This window comes from Saprolegnia diclina (genome assembly GCF_000281045.1).
Source record: "Saprolegnia diclina VS20 unplaced genomic scaffold supercont1.49, whole genome shotgun sequence".
In the NCBI taxonomy this organism is placed as follows: Eukaryota; Oomycota; class Saprolegniomycetes; order Saprolegniales; family Saprolegniaceae; genus Saprolegnia; species Saprolegnia diclina.
This window is the reverse complement of record NW_008246116.1, coordinates 207111-225434: the sequence shown is the minus strand read 5'-3', so window position 1 is coordinate 225434 and position 18324 is coordinate 207111. Positions and strand designations below refer to the sequence as shown.

General features: G+C 58.7%; 8 protein-coding genes across 8 annotated transcripts; 4 read left to right on the top strand and 4 right to left on the bottom strand.

The window, feature by feature from the left end:
- The first annotated feature begins 753 nt into the window (after positions 1–753).
- Positions 754–1983, top strand: SDRG_12400 (hypothetical protein). The gene is made up of 4 exons (XM_008618471.1): positions 754–1041; positions 1120–1443; positions 1491–1660; positions 1708–1983. The coding sequence occupies exons 1-4, from the start codon at positions 760–762 to the stop codon at positions 1952–1954; spliced, it is 1023 nt and encodes a 340-aa protein (XP_008616693.1). The 5' UTR covers positions 754–759; the 3' UTR covers positions 1955–1983.
- SDRG_12399 (hypothetical protein) lies at positions 1961–2547 on the bottom strand. Its single transcript, XM_008618470.1, has 2 exons — positions 2493–2547; positions 1961–2443 (listed from the first exon to the last, which is right to left on the bottom strand). Exons 1-2 carry the CDS (start codon positions 2525–2527, stop codon positions 2092–2094), a joined length of 387 nt encoding a protein of 128 aa, XP_008616692.1. The 5' UTR covers positions 2528–2547; the 3' UTR covers positions 1961–2091.
- Positions 2548–3526: 979 nt separating this feature from the next.
- Positions 3527–4444, bottom strand: SDRG_12398 (hypothetical protein). Its single transcript, XM_008618469.1, has one exon. It carries the CDS (start codon positions 4407–4409, stop codon positions 3615–3617), a length of 795 nt encoding a protein of 264 aa, XP_008616691.1. The 5' UTR covers positions 4410–4444; the 3' UTR covers positions 3527–3614.
- A 629-nt stretch (positions 4445–5073) lies between these two features.
- On the bottom strand, positions 5074–8325 carry SDRG_12397 (hypothetical protein). The gene has a single exon (XM_008618468.1). The coding sequence runs from the start codon at positions 8268–8270 to the stop codon at positions 5118–5120; it is 3153 nt and encodes a 1050-aa protein (XP_008616690.1). The 5' UTR covers positions 8271–8325; the 3' UTR covers positions 5074–5117.
- A 1804-nt stretch (positions 8326–10129) lies between these two features.
- Positions 10130–12071, bottom strand: SDRG_12396 (hypothetical protein). Its single transcript, XM_008618467.1, has 2 exons — positions 11353–12071; positions 10130–11310 (listed from the first exon to the last, which is right to left on the bottom strand). The coding sequence occupies exons 1-2, from the start codon at positions 12053–12055 to the stop codon at positions 10367–10369; spliced, it is 1647 nt and encodes a 548-aa protein (XP_008616689.1). The 5' UTR covers positions 12056–12071; the 3' UTR covers positions 10130–10366.
- A 538-nt stretch (positions 12072–12609) lies between these two features.
- SDRG_12395 (TKL protein kinase) lies at positions 12610–14150 on the top strand (the record flags this gene model as incomplete). Its single annotated transcript, XM_008618466.1, has 4 exons — positions 12610–12808; positions 12859–13252; positions 13309–13492; positions 13548–14150. 4 exons carry the CDS (start codon positions 12610–12612, stop codon positions 14148–14150), a joined length of 1380 nt encoding a protein of 459 aa, XP_008616688.1.
- Positions 14151–14756: 606 nt separating this feature from the next.
- On the top strand, positions 14757–16779 carry SDRG_12394 (hypothetical protein; the record flags this gene model as incomplete). Its single annotated transcript, XM_008618465.1, has 13 exons — positions 14757–14792; positions 14836–14940; positions 14986–15084; positions 15133–15231; positions 15282–15380; positions 15426–15524; positions 15572–15670; positions 15723–15821; positions 15869–15961; positions 16074–16238; positions 16282–16380; positions 16430–16528; positions 16588–16779. Exons 1-13 carry the CDS (start codon positions 14787–14789, stop codon positions 16777–16779), a joined length of 1353 nt encoding a protein of 450 aa, XP_008616687.1. The 5' UTR covers positions 14757–14786.
- A 360-nt stretch (positions 16780–17139) lies between these two features.
- On the top strand, positions 17140–18272 carry SDRG_12393 (hypothetical protein). The gene is made up of 2 exons (XM_008618464.1): positions 17140–17408; positions 17458–18272. Exons 1-2 carry the CDS (start codon positions 17154–17156, stop codon positions 18232–18234), a joined length of 1032 nt encoding a protein of 343 aa, XP_008616686.1. The 5' UTR covers positions 17140–17153; the 3' UTR covers positions 18235–18272.
- Positions 18273–18324: the final 52 nt, after the last annotated feature.

Below are 18324 nucleotides of genomic sequence, written 5' to 3'. Positions count from 1 at the left end.
TGGACACGCAATTCGTCGCCGAGTTTGTGCCGAAAAGCAATTGACAAATGGAGACCACCGACAGAGATGAGCAGCTTCGAGAACGTCGCCGGCTCAAGCAGCAGCGGCGCCGCGCTCGCGATCTTGATGAGCAAAAGGACCTTGAGAAGCAGCTCTACGTGCTCCAAAATTTTATTGCAAACCACAAGGCGCATGCGGACACGATCTTGCCGTGGCAGCAAGTGGCGTCTGCTCTTCAGGACGCTGTTGACGACGCGACGACGGTCAACATCCTGCTCCGACAACAAGTCGACCATCTCTCGCGGCTGGCGCACTCGTTGGCGTCCAGGACGGCAGCGATCGACCACGGCATTAGTGCCCCAGTAAGCGTTGAACTTTCTCATAGTGCACTTTACCCAATGTTAATTTGGCTAGGAAGCGTTTCCATGGCAAGGCGTAGGCCTCCCTATCACCGCCCCCACACCTTTGGCCAGGCCGAGTCAAGGGCCTTGCACTGCAGAATGCAGCAAGACACTCGATAATCTCGATGGTAACAAACCCAGCGACGGCCCATAGCTATTACATTTGTACATATTTACATTCGAGTAAACGTTCGATTTACCTTGGCTTGCAAATGCACAACGACAGCTGTGTCACCCAAAATGTCCTCAGGACAGGACAAGCTGACAGGACAGGCCAGGAACCCACAGAATGTTTGCTCTTTCAACAGCTTCAAGCATTTCATCGCCCGATGAACACACGTGACTCAGCAGTGTGCTAATGACGACGGCCGACAAGGTCGAGCACCTCAGAACGCGGCGTCGCCTCAAGCAGCAGCGGCGCCGCGCCCGAGATCTCGACGAGCAAAAAGACCTTGAGAACCAGCTCTACATCTTGGAGCATTTTCTTGCAAACTACAAGCTCCATGCTGGCACGGCCTTGCTGTGGCAGCAAGTAGCGTCGGCTCTAGCCGACACTGTCGACGACGCGACGAGCATCAACATGAGGCTCCGACAACAAGTCGACCGACTCGTTCTGCTGGTGCACGGCTTGGCCTCCTGGGTAGCTCGGCCGATCGCCAAAACAACATGCCCGTATGTCCTTTCCCAGTTTGCACTTTTGGTACAATTTGGATCGTAGGAAGCAAGCGAGCCGTTCACATGGCAGCAAGTCTGGCTACCGATCGATCCGACCGCGCGGCGCACGGGCTTGGACTGGTTCACCCAGCGCCTCTTTCACAATACGGACCGGATGCTAGCGCGGACGTTCTTTCCATCGTCGTCCTTGCCCGTGATGGACCACGTCGAGATTGATCACGGCAACGACTTGCTCGATATCGCCGTGCGCCTGCAGATCGACATTGCGCTGCCGCTGGACGAAACGCATGCGTGCGTTCGCCCAAATATCTGGGCCTCGTGGAAGGCGCCGTGGAGCCATATCCCCGTCACGGTTCTTGACCCAGCGGTACGCTGTTACTCGTACTTGAAGAGTCGATGGAACGCGTCTCTTAGTTGGTTGCAAGCATCGACCCCAACATGCACTTCCAGCGCGTCGACGCCCCGGAAGAAGTCAGCTACTTTGTCATGCGCGAGTTTGTTACCCCCGACCGCATCGTCTTTGTTGGTGGCAACGTCTGCCAAACGGACGACGATCCAACCGCGTGGCGTCCGCGCCTCTTGTGGTACTCATCCTTGGATGACGTACTAGAGAGATGCGCACTTGTACTAGGTTTACGCTGGACCGCGTCGGCCTTGACAAAACACGCCTCCGTGTCCTTGGCTATAACGGCCCGTACGTCAAGGCGCAGTCGCGCAAGACGTGGCGCGATGCACTCTTGAGCTTTGGCCCGCACGCGGACGCGATCCCGGAAGCGGCCAAGTGGGCCGCCTTCCAGCAATTTCTCGACTATGGAGCTGCTCTTACGCTCGATCACGAGAGACGCGCCATGGGCCTGCATTTGCTCCCAACCGTGTAATGCAAATAGAGTGTGCATGGAGTCGTTGCTACCATTCACAGTTTATTGTAGTCGTCTTCGTGTGGTATTCACACCATCGCGGTATGAACAAGGACAGGGGGAGGAAAGGACAAACTCGTGTTGCAAGACGATACGTACTAATCCATCCATCGGTGCGTGGGCAGTCGGTTGCCATGCTCGTCGAGCTGGCAGTCGCGGTTGAGGCAAATCCAAATGAGCGCCAGCGTCGACTGCTTCACGCCGTCATGCGATCGGATAAACGCCGCGCCTTGGCCGCCGCACTCGGGGCACGCAACGTCGTAGTCGCGCTGGAGGGTCGGATCGTCAATGATGTCTTCCGGCAGCACATCGAGCTGGACGCGCGAGTCCTTGACGAGCTCGTTGGCGTAGATGCACGACTCGGGCACCTCTTCGTTGTGCCCGCAGTTGCGGCACGTGAACGTGAGCCGCTTGAGCTCGCGGTCTTGGCTAGGGTACAACATGTTGTTGCTACACACGTCGCCCATGAGCCCTCCGCCGCATCCGCAGACCATCGTACCATTCCTTGCAGAAGCGCATCCCCGCGGTCGACATGCTTGCTACGACCGTCCAAACAAAAAAGGACTGGTGCGGATCCCAAGCCGTTTCCAAAAAGAGCACCTATATTTGTATATTTGCCTGTTTGACGCACCACAATGGGTGCGTGTATTGACACACGCGCCCTGTACGTCCGCCAGCGGCCGTTGCAGCATGCCAAGCTCCATGCACAAACGCACTCAATTGCTCGTAGAGGTATACTCATGGATGAAGCAATTCTGTCTACTCTGTTCTTCTCCTCAATATGCTGGGCGTTCTGTGCGTTTCTGCGTCCATCATTGTCTGCTGAGATGCGTTCGACTGGCGCTCCTCTCATTGCGATGGTTTGCCATGGCGACAGGACAAGCGACCCTGCCCTTTATAGTTTTGTGTTCGTGGTTCCAGGTGGTGCTAGTATGTGGTGCTCGCATTGTCGTTGTTCTGCGAGGAATCGGCGGCACGGCAGAGCATTCGGCTGCACCCCAGTGCTTACACAGCACTTGACGGGTAATAATTGCGAGGCTAAGTAGTATTCTATGCTTCGATGGACTACTCGAAATTGTCATGTCGTTTGAAATGTCCCCTCGCAATTGTTGCACTAGCGCTGTGAGATTGCAGCGCAGATGAAAGCAGGCAAGGGTGTGTCTGTAGCGGCCGAAAAAGCCATTTCCCCATGGATAAGGCGGGAAACACGCTTCTGTGTGGCGCAATATCGATCGATCGATCGTCTCTTCTACCTCGACGGTACTACTCGCTAGACTACTGTGGACTCCAACGTCAAATGCAAACTGGCACCTGAAAAGACTGGTGCCAGTCCACCTGCCATCGGATTGGCTAAAATACATGGAATATTTGTGGTTAACTCGCCGTTCGCGAATCGGATTGGCTAAAATAAACTAGCTCGTCGACACTGTCCCAACGCCAACATTCGGTCGCGGCCTCGCCGGTCCTCGATGGCCTCTCGCCCTTGGCGCTGCCTTGGCCGTGGCTGGCAATGGTCGAGGTAGAGGCCATACGTGTATATGCACTCGACTTGCAATTCCTTTCGACTCAACACACACGACGACCATCTATTACTGCTATTGGATCGGCTCACTGCAACATCTCACTTGCTCTGCATGATGTTGAGCACCTTGACCATGAACTCTTGCTGTTGGCGGTCGCGCTCGAGCTCGGACGCCATGCGGCGCTCTTCGGCCGCCGTTCGTCGCTCCTCCATCTCCTTCTCGGCGAGCATGCGGCGCTCTTCGCGTGCGTCGTCAATCTCCATGCGCCGCTGGAGGTACTCAAAGATGGACTTGAACTCGTCGCGCGTCGGCGGCGTCGATGCAATTGCGCTGCCCGTGATCGAGTCCATGAGCCGCTCGCGCTTCGAGATGATGCGGGCCAGCGCCTTTCCTTTGCGCTTGCGCTTGTTCTCGAGCGACTCGGCGTCTTCGTGCAGGTCTCCGAGCACCTTGTGCGAGACGTCGCCGTCGCGGCCGTCGCGGTACTGGTCGATCTGCTCGTACATGTTGCGCAAAAGACGCTCGCGCTCGTCGTACTCGTCGTCCGTGCCCGTCTTGCGCAGCATCTCCTTTTCGCCGCCGATCGTCATGCGCAAGATCTTCTCAAACCGCGTCTTGCAGGCCGGGCCGTCCTTCTTGACGCCAAAGCCGCGCGTGCGCATGAGCGTGTCGGCGATCTCGGCCCAGTAGAGCATGATCTCGCCGCTCGGGGCCGTCCATGGCTTGCGGGCGTTGACCGCGCGGCAAAGGAGCACGTCGTCCCAGGCGTTGAAGGACTTGCGGAGGACGGCGCCGCCGGACGCAATGTCGAGCGAGTTCTTGTTGGTACCCATTGGCAGCGAGAGGTCCACGAGCGCTTGCGTCGGGGCTTGCAGGAGGCTGGTCGTGCTCATTCCGGTCCCAAGTCAACTCAACACCACAAGTTTTGAGAAAAAGAAAACTGACTCTCAAAACTCAAACCGAACCCACGAAAAAGCCGTGGCCAATCAGTGCTCCTTGTGTTGAGTTTGAATTGTAATGCCGCCACTCTTTTAAATACATACAAACACCAAGTAAAACGCTTCTTCTCGACATTAAACGACAAGTGGTGCGTCGAGTTTCGAAATTATTGCGCGACGAATCTTTGAGGCCGGACGTTTAACGCGTTTTTCTTCCCCCACAGGGCAATTTCGTTGTGGAAACGGACGTTAAACAAAGGCACTCCCTATCTTCAACTGGTTCCTCACACGATACAGCGGCAGACGTCCTTGGAACGACCACGTACGTCTCTACGACCTCAGACAAGATGATGCATCGCGACTACAGCGAGGCTCAACTCAAACGGCCGTGGAAATCCGGATAAGCCACGGCGGCGTGGGTCATCCGGATATAACCGCCAAAATTCAAATCTTTCGACGTGGCAGCGCGAGAGCGAAGAGCCGGCTGCTGGAAGCGTCGACAGGCGATCCCAAGCAACAACTCTGCTTCCTACACTGCACTCCTGGGTCAAGAACCCGTGCAGTCCAGGGCCTTGCTAGGGCAGACTCGAGCTGTCCTTCGACAAGGTTGCCAACACACTCACAATAGAAACGTGGCTGAATTAGTTGAACAACTTTAGCACCTTAGGCGACCGCGTTGTAGCCCTGGCGGCGGTAGCACTGCGCGAGCGCCGCGACGAGGAGAAGGCCGACAGCAATCGCGCCGCCAATGATCCACCACGAGACGCCGCTGGCAACCTCGTCCGCGCCCGCGCTGCCCGCCTGGACCTGCACGATCACGGGCGCGGTCGTCGCGCCGCCGATGGTCGCCGGCTTGGCAAACATCTGCAGCGAAAACGCCGCGCCGACCTCGAGGTTGAGGTGCGCGATCGTCACCACGTTGCTCGTCGCGTTGTACGTCGCGTTGGTGACGCGCTTGGTCGAGCCCTTGGTGTACTCGACCGTCAGCTCAGCGTTGGCCGCAATGCCGCGGGCGCCGTAGACTTCAATCGTCGCGAGCGGCACCGCCGTCTCGGGGCCGGTAAAGCCACTCGCCGCGACCGTGCCGGTGACCTCGAGGAGGCCAGTGGGAAAGTGCTTGGCCGCATACGTCATGAGCGAGAACGCCTTGGTCGTGAGCGGGTTGAGCGAGTCGCCCGCGTCCATATAGAGATCGCCACTCGCTTCCACGTGGCTGCCGTTGGTCGGTTCACCAAACGCAATCTTGAGCGCAAACGGGTTCTTGCGACTGGCGGCCGTCGTCGTGCTCGGCTCCTGGAGCGTCACGATCGAGCCGCCCTTGATAAACATGGGCACAGTGTCCAAGGGCGCGTCCAACACCAAGTTGGCCGACGCGCTCGTGTCGACGTGCTCGCCGTTCCAGAGGTCAAACCAGGTGGCCTTGGGGAAGTAGGCCGTCACACGCGACGCCTTCTCTTCCAGCACGGGCGCGACCATGAGCGCCGAGCCCAGCAAGTACTGCGTGTCAATGGCCAACGTCGCGAGGTCGTCCGGGAACTCAAAGTAGAGCGACCGCGCCGCCGTCACGCCGTCCGCCGACGCATGGTACAGCTGCGTGTACAAATACGGGAGGAGCGCGTAGCGCTTGAAGAGCGTGGCGCGGATGATGGTGAGCGCTTCGTCGTCAAAGTCGACCGGCGCTTGGTCGATGGTGGCTTCGTTGTGGTTGCGCATGAACGGGAAGAGGACCGCGGTCTGGTGCCAGCGCACGCAGAGCTCCTTGGTCGTGTCAAAGGAAAAGCCGCACACGTCCGGGCCGACCATGGGCATGCCAAACATGTTCATGGCCAGGACACCGGCAATCGAGTACTTCATGTCGGGCCACGTCGCGCCGTTGTCGCCAAGCCAGTGCGCCGTGTACTGGCCGTCGCCGGCAAAGGTCGACCGCGCGAGGATGAACGAGCGCTTGCCGCGGATCTGGTCGATCGCCGAGCGCGTGGCCATGATCTCCGAGTGGCCATACAGCGAGTGGACGTTGTAGTGGATCGAGTTGTAGTGGTGCGAGCCCAGCGCGGCCGTCTGCGTCGCGAGGTTCCCAAGCACCTTTTGGCCCGGCACGTACGACTGGCGGTACGGGTCGAACGGCGCCTGGACGTCGGCCGACTTGACAAACGTGGCCGGAATGAAGCTGTCGTTGAACATGCACGTGCGCGACTCGCGGCCGCCCTCGACGCAAAAGCTGCTCGGTTCGTTCATGTCGAGCCAGATGCCGTCGTACTGCGCAGTCGCGTAGTAGCGCTCGAGCTGCTTGTGCCAGTACGCCGACGCGTTCGGGTGGAAAAAGTCGGGGAACGCGACCATGCCGGGCCACACCTTGTTCTCTTCAATGCCCACGTTGGCCGGGTCCTTCATGTACACGTCCATCGCCAAGCCCTCGTCGTAGCTCACATAGTCGTCGTACTGGTTGCTAATGCCAGCGTCCACGATCGGCACGTAGTGCTGGCCGTGGGCGTGGAGGTCGTCGATGAACGCGGAAAAGTTGGCTTGCGGAAAGTGCACCGGGTCCCACGTAAAGTCGAGCCACTTGTCCATGACGTCAATGTCGGTCCACTGACCGTCCTGGGGCACGCCGGCAGCGCGCATGCGGGATACGACGGACGTGACGTCCGAGAGTTCGTGATTGTGCCAGCGGCAGAGGTGGTAGCCGAGCGACCAGTACGGCGGCAGCGCCGGGCGACCGACGAGCTTCGTGTACTGCTGCACAACGTGCGACGGCGCGGGCCCGAGGAACACGAACAGGTCCAAGACGCCACCGACCGTGCGAAAGGTGAGCGAATGGTTTTGCGCAACGACCTCCATCGCGTTCGAGTTGACGAGGAAGACGCCGTGCGTGTTGCCCGAGGCTTCGCGGCGAATGTAAAACGGGTGCACGCCGTAGACGTTGTCGCTGCCCACCTTAGTGTGCGCGTGGTACATGTTGGCGACCTGGTCGCGGGCAAAGATCGTGTAGTGGTCGCCGTCGGTCGGCGCAAGGAGTGACCCAACGTGCTCGCCCATACCGAAAAAGTTGGCGCGCGACGGCGTCGACGTCGAGAGCTCAATGAACTGGTTCTCGAAAATGAGGCCGTTGAAGGCGCCGTTGGGCGTCGAGTTGAAGAGGACTTCGCCCGTCGCACGGCGCGTGACCGCGATACCAAACGGCGCGTTGGTGACGCTCACGTCGTACGTGCGGTTGAACGTATGGCCCGACGGCTTGAGGCCGTGGAGCTTGATCGGGACTTCGTAGCGCGCAAACTTCGGGTCCGTGATGCGCACGCGCACATAGTTCTTGTGCTCCGTGTTGACGTTGAGCGCCAAGGTGCGAATGTCGTTGCCAAACGGACCGCGCGCACCCTTGGGCAAGACGAGCGTGGCCGTGAAGCCCTTGGCCGTCTCGCGCCACGACGACTCGTTGAGGCGGTAGCCCTCAAAAGCCGGCTGGAAGCACTCGGCCGACGACGCGTCAAAGCAGCAGCCCATGGCCGCGCACACGTCCGACGAGTTGGCCGAGGGAAAGTAGCGCGGGTTGCGGCACGCCATGCGCGACGACTTGACGACCGCGCTGCAGGCCGACGGTGCCGGCGTCGCGAGACCGCCAAATGCGCACGGCACATCGTCCTTCGGGTCCCAGCAGCAGCCTTGGGCCAGGCACGACTCGGCGGTCGCGTTGGGAAAGGCGGCCGTCGGCGGGTAGCAGTCGATGCGGTTCGTGGGCACGCGCGCGCACATGCTGGTTGGGTCCTCGACCAAGGCGGCGGCGGCGCCGACGAGGCCAACGACAAGGAGGCGCTGCAGCATCAGAGGGTGGAGCTACGGGCGACCAGGCAAATTCGAGACTGGCTGGCGATCGAAGCCTTTGCAATCTTTGGCCGTGCGATGCCATTGGTCGAAAACCAACGGAGCCATCTGTGATTGGCGCAGGGATGATTCACGTCGTTGGAATATTAATATGCCGTATATGCCTTATGTTTGTATGAAACATTGCGCGGGTCTTAAAATAAAATACGTCCTTGAAGTTCCGACCACCTGTCGAGTTGATTTTGCGAGCCACCCAACCGCTGGATATCAAGCTCAAGATTTCAGTGGGTGTGGATGCCAGCCTCGTCGCCATACCAGCGCCTTCGCATGGGCGGCCGCGACCAAATGCACGGCGCAATATGGGCTGCCACCTGGGCCACTTGATTTCTGGCATAAATCCAGTGGAACCATGTGGCATCAGCCGTAGAGACTGCGCGAGAAAACGGAGGCGTGCGACGCCTCGCGGAAAATAGACCTCGTCACCACCCCTGCGACTAGTTGCACTTTGTTGGGCATGGTCCAGAAAGTGCGAGGCGCGTCCATGGGATGGGATGCACAGGAAAAGACGTGGACGTGCAAGTGCAAGTGCCACCTGGGTGCACCTTGCCGTTCGCACCACGCGGGTGGAAATCCAGTTGAAATATGGTTGGCATGGCGCACAGACACCGTGGCGTGGATCTGCCCTTTCTACGTCCGTCGCCACTGACGTGTGGATGGCGTTTACACGACTCGTGTCGCACCTCTCTTCGTCGTTTTGGAAGGAGCGTGGTACTGACGACGGTCGAATTGTATGGTGGCGGTACACTCGCGCATGCAGTACATCCCAAGGTACATCCCAAGGTCGCCATGATATCGCCGCGCTCGGATACAGGAATGACATTGCGCGGTCTGCGATACCTCGGAGCGCGGTTCTTTTGAGGTGGGGAAGTGCAAGGTGAACTTCAAGTTGCAACTTCAAGCGACGTGCACCCAAGAACGGCCTTCGCATCGCCGCGTCCAGCCGTCGCAAGCGTCGTGGCCAGACGCAAAGGCATGCGCTGTCCGTGTTGCCGACAAGGAAGCGGCACGCGCCGCCCGCCGTGGCGCGTGTAGGACTCGACTTATACCGTGGTATCGTCTCCCAGCGTCAGGTGCCGACTGCTCTACTTTTGTCACCGCCCGCGCGTCGGCCTATGCGGCTTGGTTCCCGTTGACGCACGTCTTGCTCGGACTGCATGTCAGCGTGTGAGAGGAACCAGCCATCGCAGACAGGACTCGTCCGCAGCCTTCACTGCAACCACTCGATTGTATCGCGTCAAGGGCTCTTGACGAGCTTTTGACGGGCCCTTCGTACAGTGCATGCCCATCGTCGACGCAACGGCGACAGGGCGCCCTCCATGGAGGCGCTTCCAGCGCACACGATTCAAAAATTATATCGAGCTTGCCACTGAATACACAGGTGCGTGATCGCCGCAACGAGATACGTCGGTGCTCTTGTGCTCGACAAGCGTGCCAAAGGAGCCGATCGATATTTATCCGGATGATGCACCGATTAACCGGACAAATACGATCTTATTGGCCGTGGTCTGCTTCATTGGCAACGAAAAAGGGCATCATGGGGCGCGTCCAGCGCAGAGGCACAATGTTCAAACGTGACGGCCGACTTTACTTGAGTCTTGTTTTGATAGACCAAATGCCACGTTAGCATCCAGCGACGTGCACTCCGCGAGCGTGTGGTGGCTCTTGAAAGAATGACATTTGGAGTTGGTCCAAGACGACGACACCCGAGACAAAGGCAGCAATCTGCTACATGAAAATATCAACATGCGGCGTGTGGGTTCGTCCTGGAATGACGTTTTTAGCAAACAATCACAAAAAGTGTATTTTCACTGTTTTCTATTCTGTCCGATAAGTCCATGTACCAACGCAGACGTGTGCAAGCTATTAAAGCGCTTCGCGATGCCACGTCATTGCTTTTCGAAAGGGTATCTTTTCAGCTTGATACATTCGTCGCAAGTCAAATTCATATATATAATTGTCGTGATGCGACAAGTGTCGATCCTAGTGTCAGAGCCACGTTGCTAGGGTGCGCATATGAGTAGTGCACACCACCAGCTCTACTGGGACGCCATGAGGCCTTGGAAGAGCCGTGTCGTGTTGCAGATCGATGTGGTTGCGACGACAAACTCAAACTGGGTCTGCGATCGGTTCAAGAACCGGTACGCTGCGAGCTCGGCATACGCCACGCCGCCCAGATAGTAGACGAGCACTCTCTGGGGCGGGCCGGGTTTGGGCGTACCGGTTGGTAATGGCAGCGCGCTCACTTGATGCATGCCGCTGGCCACTTGGACGCGCCGGACGCTCAGCGGCGCGTACCCGATCGTGGGAAACATGCCCCAAATGTCGCGCGGCTGCAAGACGTCTTCGATCGCGCTGCCCTTGAGGAGGTCCATGGACTTGCGCAATTTCGACCACTTCCAGTTCGCGTGGCCACCTCTGGGCACGAGCCACTGCAACGACGCGCTGAGACTCGAGAGCAGCGGGAGGACGGCATGGCCGTACGTATGGCAGAGCTGCTGCTGGCGCGTGTCAAAGATCTTTTTGTCGGGACCGCCCAGCACGAGAGCGTGGAGACAGAGCAGTTTGAGCATCTTGGAGAGCTCGAGCGGTGGGTCGCGGAGCAAGCCTTCTTCGATCATCGCGTCAATGTCTTTTGGCTTGCCGAGACCCATGATGCTCTGCTCGATCTCGACGCAGCGCTTGAGCGCTTTGTGGTCGTCACTGCTGGCCTGCGTCATCGCCGCCACGAGGTCCAAGTGCAAACTCACGGCCTGCTTGGTTTGGACGAGGGACCCGAGCTTCTTCGCGAGCTCGGTCGCCGGCGTGAGCTGTTTGTCGTCGCGAAGACCCGCCGCAATCGCCGGCAACCGGGACGTGACCAAATGATCAAAGTCGAGGTCCCGGATCGACGCGTAGAACTCGTCGTTTGCCGACAGCATGTGCTTCGCGCCGTTGACAGTGACAACGCCATGGTTCATCCCCAGCACTGCATCCAATAGCCCTAGTACGCAGCGTTAATACACGGATATATATAGCAATATACCTTCGTAATGGAGTGGCGTCACGAGCAGCGTGATCGGGTCCTCGGTGCGATCGATGAGGATGCACTGGTCGAATGGCGCGGCCGACGCGAGCGGCGGCGCCTTGGACTGGACGCTCTCGTAGAGGATCTTGGCGCTCTCGGCGACGGCGCCAAGCGCTTGCATACTCGTCGCGCGCGTGAGGCCGAGCTCGAGGAGGCTCTTGACAACCTCGGTCACGAGGCTTTGGTCTTTCTCGACGAAGAGTGTTTGAAAATCGTTTTCGCGGCAGAGACTCCACACGTTCTCTTCGCACGGCAGCAAGTAGAGCGGCAGATCGACCTCGGAGACGAGGTGCTTGAGGCCTTGCCGCTCCATCTCGAGCTCGACAGCCGTCGAACAAGATGGGACCCACGCGACCGTCATGGCCAGCGATGGGTGCGCGCTATACAGCTCGCGCAAGAGCGTCACGTTGGTCGCTTGTGGCCGCAAGAGCAGAAAGACGCAGGCGTCGAGAAGGCTCGCGCGCGGGAGCGGCCGCTCGAGGAGGAGGATGCGGGACACCTGCTGGCGCTCGAAGAAGGCCTTGCCGCCGACGCCGCAGGCCATGACGTCGAGAAGCGCACGAAAGGATGCGTCCGCGATGAGCGTCTTCTTGCCCGGGTACGCGTCCAGCGCGGCGCCGAGCGCGGCCGTCGCCGTCGCCTTGAGCGCTGCGTCCGTCATCTGTTCTTGTTGTTCGATCGACGAATACGCCAACAACGTATAGATTTGCATATCAAATGCTAGAGGTTTACATTCGAGCAGCCCCGCAACAATCGTCCGCAACCAAAGAAGCTGTCACGACGGCACACGTTGCCGGTAAGCTTAGTCTGTTGCCGGTAGTACCAGGTAGAGTGGCTGCAGAGCACCGTACGGTCTCGCTTCAGGAACGTTCTGGGGTCGCTTGAGTTGCGGACGAGATGTGGGTTCAGCGCTTGAAGATCGCAAAACGAAAAAACGTGGCAGTTTCTCGTGCCTGGACACCTGGAAAGGGTCACAACCAGCCGCCGTGGCCGTGACGACCTGAACCAAATACGCTCGTGCACTTTTTAACGCACATGCGCTACACCCATGCCATGCGGCTGCACCGTGCAACACGCCCGACGGCTTCGACGAGGTCGCCGACTGAACGGATGTAACCTTCGCCACGACGGACGAGATATCCCTCTTCGAGCCTGTCTGTACTTTGATACATGCGTCTCGCAGGGTGGATGCTACTTGGCGTCGTCGCGACGACCATGGCGTTGAACGCCACGCAGCCGCCGGCAGTGGCGCGCGATCCAAACATCACAGCAGTCGCCACGAAGTTACCGGGAGTGCCATCGACGCCTCTACCTACGACGGTGCGACTACCTACGACGGAGAGCCTACCAGCGACCGCCGCGATCGAGTTTCCATTGACGCCCAGCGTGCCCTCGACCAACCCGGTCGCGAGTCGTACGCTTCTTCGACGTTGCATATTGTTGCGCTCATGCGACGTGGTATAGCCACCTCCAACGACACACAAGGGACGACGGCAGCACTCGCGTTGGCGATTACATGCCCGGTCGTCGTGGGCATCGTCGTGCTGTACATGATGCTTGTCAAGCGCTGCTGCGGTCCGCTGCATGTCGAGCCGAGCCCGCTCGGTCACTTGCATACCTTGTCGTCGGACAGCTATGAGCTCACGACGCGCGAGACTGTGGTGCCGCAGTTGGACGCGCGGCAGCTACGGCTCGTGCGCCTTTTGGCCCCGCCCAGCGACAGCTTTCAAGTGTACTTTGGCACGTACTATGCAGGGAATGGCTCACTGGACGTGGCGGTCAAGCGCCTGACGCCGTGGCGGCAAACAGACCACGAGTTTGTGCTGCAGTTCATCGAGCACATCCACCTGCTGTCTCGGTATACTTGTGCAAGCATCGATTTTTGAAGGGGTAGGGTTAAGAGGTCTGCCATAGATTGCGGCACGCCAACATCGTTGCGGTCGTCGGTGTCGTGTGGCACCACCAGTTCAACGCGGAAGTCGCTTTCGAGTTCTTGTCCCAAGGGTCGCTACGCGATCTCCTCACAACGACGAATCCGCTCACGGTAGCCTGGCCCGACAAGAAACACCAGCTCGCCTTGGATGTGCTCTTGGGGCTCGTACGTGCTTTCGATGCGACCAAGGCCCCATTTGAGTTGGCATTTTGCCTTGTAGACATATTTGCACAGCCAAGATGTCCTCCACCAGCAACTCACGATGGACGCCGTGCTTTTGACCACGTCGGTCCACCGCGTCACGGCCAAAATCGCCAGCATTCCGTTTCAACGCGATGATTGTCTGTTCTCGCGCACGTCAGCATCGTCGTCCGTCTCGTCGTCCTCGTCCCGCTGGAGCGACGTCTTGCGTCAAACTACGACATACGTCAGTTGTCGCATCTCACAGTCGCCTCAAACCGAGCTCAAGACGTGGGTCGCGCCCGAGGTTCTACGCGGCGAGAAGCCGACGGCGGCCAGTGACATGTACTCGTTTGGTGTCCTCCTCTCGGTCCTCGACTCGCACGAAGACCCGTACAAGCACCATTTAGCCCAGATGGACAATGACATTCTGCTGCAGCGCATTAGCCACGGCACGCTGCGGCCGACGCTCTCTGTACTGTGTCCGCCGGGCATCACCGAGCTCGCGCTCGCGTGTTTGGAAAGCAATCCGCTGGACCGTCCGACGGGCGCGAGGGCCATCGCGTACCTCGAAGCACCGCCGACGTCGTTTACGAGTTCGCGCAGTGTGTCGATGCGACAGAGCCCGACCATTGTTTTGTAAATTAACGTCTATGAGACATTTTTGGTGTCGTAATGCTAGACTCAAGTGCAATGTCCAAGAGGACAATGTGTGCCAACATGTGAAACGTCCAACGACCAAGCGAGGATTCCTCGAGCGCCGTCCAATCAAATAAGATCTTGGTTCATGCAGCAAACCACCAATAGGCCGGAGGGTGGGCTACCGGTACGCTCATCCTGCACCGCGACCTCCAGGCGCCGCCTCAGGCACTGGCGTCTCTCGAAGACCTCAAGAAACTGCGTAACTTTACCGCCGACAGCGAAACGTGGAAGGCCTCTACGAAGCGTTGCGGCATGGGCCTCGCTCGCGGCCACTAGCGCCCCCGGGCGACCACAGACGAGCAAGACGAGCCGCCGCCTGCGCACCCACGGCCCGTCGAGCGAATGAAGAAGGAGATTGCTAGTCTCTACGTTTGAAAAGTCTTTGTAATGAAGATAGCATATCTATATATGTACTAATATACATATACACCTTGTCCACGTCGGAAATGGCTTCTGGTGATCAGTTGTCATGCGGTTGTCGCCTGCCTGTGTCCGGTTTCATGCCAATCATCCGGATAAATAGCTCTGACATTTAATTTGACCGGACACGACTGCCTCGATTTGCGTCCAGCGTGTGATGGACGTACGCCCGGATGCGTCGTGGCCGCGCTGACGCGTCTGCGTAGCGAGCCGCTGGAAGAGCCTTTTGCCATCTCGCCGGTCGTGGCAACGAGAGTGACGTGGCGCGCCTACTCCGTAGCGGTGCAAGCCCAAGCTGGCGAGACGACAAGGTAGGCACAAGGTACACACGCGTGCAGCGCTGACGCGTACGGCAGGATGGCTGGACACCACTGTACGCTGCGTCGCGAGGCGGGCACGACGGCGTGGTGCGACTCTTGCTCGATGCTGGCGCCCTGGTCGACCAAGCCGACTCGGTACTACACGTGTTGGATCGCAACCGCGGTCCTGACCATGATCTACAGGATGGACGGACGCCATTGTACATCGCATCGGCGCAAGGGCATGAAGCCGTTGTACAACGCTTGCTACGCGCGGGTGCCGATGTCAACCAGAGCGACAACGTAGACCACCCCGCTCTCTTGGTGGGATGCTCAATACATGTGGAATCTAGAAGGGAGAAACAGCCCTCTTCGCAGTAGCCTTCCAAGGGCTCGAGGCCGTGATGCAACTTGTCCTGGACGCGGGCGCCGACGTCCAGAGTGCAACGGTCGTATGTCTCCGCTTTCGATAGGCGGGTTGCCACTGGCTGCGATAGGACGGGTACACGGCCTTGTACGCTGCTTGCAACCAAGGACAGGACGCGGCGGTGGACATGCTCTTGAACGCTGGCGCCCGCGTCAACGCAGCCGCCAAAGTACGTTGAAAGATTGATAGTCGGCTGCGTATTGACGCGATAGTTAGAACGGCGTGACGCCTCTGTACACAGCGACCAACACGGGTCGCACGGCCATCGTACGCCGCCTCCTCGACGCTGGCGCCGACGCCAATCAAGCGACCTCCGTACGCCTCGACGCATATGCTGCTCGTGTCAATGATGCGGATCTTGCAATAGAATGGAAGATGGCCTCTCTTCATCGCGTCGGTTGCCGGCCACGAGGCCATCGTGCGACTTCTCCTTGACGCTGGCGCGGTTGCCGATAAACTGTACAAGGTAGAAGTCACGTACTAGAACTGAACCAACCTGGAGATGATCTCTAGGACGGCCAAACACCCGAATATGCTGTCGCGCTCCACAAAGGCCATCGCGTCATCGCAGATCTACTGGGCGAATCGTCAGAGCTCGTTGCGGCCGTGCAACGTAGGGACACAGTGCGCCTCCAAGCGCTTTTATCCAAAGGGACATCGCCCAACCTCTCAAGCAAGGCACGCCATTCGTTATGTGTGAGGTGACTCAAGTGACTAGGCTGGTGACACGCTGCTGCACATTGCCGTCAGCAACCATCATGGACTCAGCTCCAAGGCGCAGCGAGCGACCGTGGATGTTGCTACCAACAACAACGGCGATGCGTACGCACTACTGGAGACGCTTCTGGCGACGCCTGGCATCGATGTCACCCGGCGCAATCATGTGAATGCGTTGGTGGTTAAATGACGGCTGATTTTGGTCGTAGCTGGGACAGACGGCGCTCTGGGTCGCGTCCAAGGACGGTTATGACGTGATTGTCCACTTGCTTATCGACAACAAAGCCAATGTTAACCAACCGGACGAGGTACGATCTGAAGCTCACGCCAGCATATCCTTGGCTTTGATTATAATAGCTAGGGCACACGCCGCTCTCGATCGCGGTGGAGAACGGCCATTTCGATGTTGTCAAGCTCCTCCTCGACAAAGATGCCGATGTCAACTATGCGATGAAGGTATGTACAGATTGTACATGGGATATTGAAACGTTGGGGGTGATTCATGGATGAAATAGGGGGTCGCCACACCCCTGTACATTGCCAAAAAGAAGGGATATACCGACATTGTGACGTTGCTCACGGACGCGGAAGCCACGGCCAAGCTGCGTCCGCCACCTGCGCACATCATCAACCAGATTGGTGTGCAGATCAACGGAAACAACGCCATCAACAAGGGCACTGTCAACGAAAAGCGCCCGACGACCTAAACTGCTATACCAAGTGATGGAAATATCACCTTCACAACTGCGCCTCTTACCTGTGACCATATCGCGGCTCGGAGCGGGTTGGTCTCTCAGGCGGTGCCAGAATGATAGTCCGGTTAAAACATAGTGTCCGGATGATTGCCGTGAGCATCGACGACATATCAAATGCTGAATGCGATGGAGTCTTCCATTCACCTAGGTTGTCCGCTTCACCATAGTGATTGCGGATCACCCAGGCGGCTATCGCAGTCCAAGATATAGCACTTGCCATTATCACCAACCTGCTGCCGTTATTTTAATAGCCAGCTCTGGACATGCATCCGGATGTTTGCTACGTTATATCCGGATCCACGAAAGCGGTAATGGCAGTGTCGCAAATGGGCGTGGCGGACGAGGTCCGCGGGACGAAGCGCCGACGCCTCGAAACCAATGGCTCAGCCGACGCAGCGACAGCTTTCGCGCATGTGACGGCGGTAGCTTCACTGGCCACGACAGAGCTTGTCCCGCCTAGCGTGACCAGCGCCAGGCCGGCCGTGCCAAACCGCGTTGTGGCGCCGGCCGATGGCGCACGCCAAGGAACTGCATCAGCAAGAAAGCCGACCAAGGCCAAGCGACCCAAGGCTCCCATACTGGTAGATCTCGGCTGTCGTATGAGGCGATAATCGTCGGTCTTGTTTGCAGGTCGACATGGCGGCGCTCGGTGGACCGTCGACGGCCTCCCTTCTCACGCGGCTCGAGAAGGTCGAAGCGACGCTCGACACGGTTCTAAATGACCTCTTCCGGAAGCTCCCGACGCTCGTCGCCGACGCTGTGCAGACCAAAGTGACGGCCCAGGGCTCGGCCCAGCTTGACGGCGTGTTTCACGACTTGCGCAGCACGGTCGAGACGTGCATGCAAGAGGCGCTGCAGAAACTTCGCCCGGAATTTACTGCGCCCGCGGCCGCTACTGCACCGGTGCCAGCTTCAGCGGCACCGCCCTTGTCCTTGTCGACGCCGACTCAGACTCTACCGCCGCCCTCCTCGGTACCGCGGTTTGAGTGGGGTGGGCGTCTCCACCCGGTGCCGCACGACTTTATGCTACCCAAGATGACGGTCTTGCACCTGTGGCGCGCGTGGTTTAGCGGCGCTCCAGACTGCGGCATGGTGCCGCTGCAGCAGCTCTCGACGCGCAACCTACCGGTACCTGCCGACGCGGCCCGGTTCTCCAAGGCGCGCCGGGTCGTCGCCTTCATTGCATCGAGCGGCGGTGCGCCGAGCCTCGTCAAGTTGGCCACGTCCGAGGCGTTGGCGCGCGAGAACGTGTTTGAAATCGGCTGTCGCCGCGCGGCCGTGAAATTTCGCGCCTTTTCTGCAAACCCGGACGCGGCGCTGCGCACGTTCCAGGACCTGAGCTACACGACGTGCTACGACGCCATTCGAAAGCTAGAAAAGGCCGATGCTCCTTTGGAAAAAGAGTAGTATGTACAACATGATTACATGCGACTAGAGTTGATACTTCTGCGCGCGAAGATGGCCAAAGGAACACCCTTGACGATGACAGCTCATCGT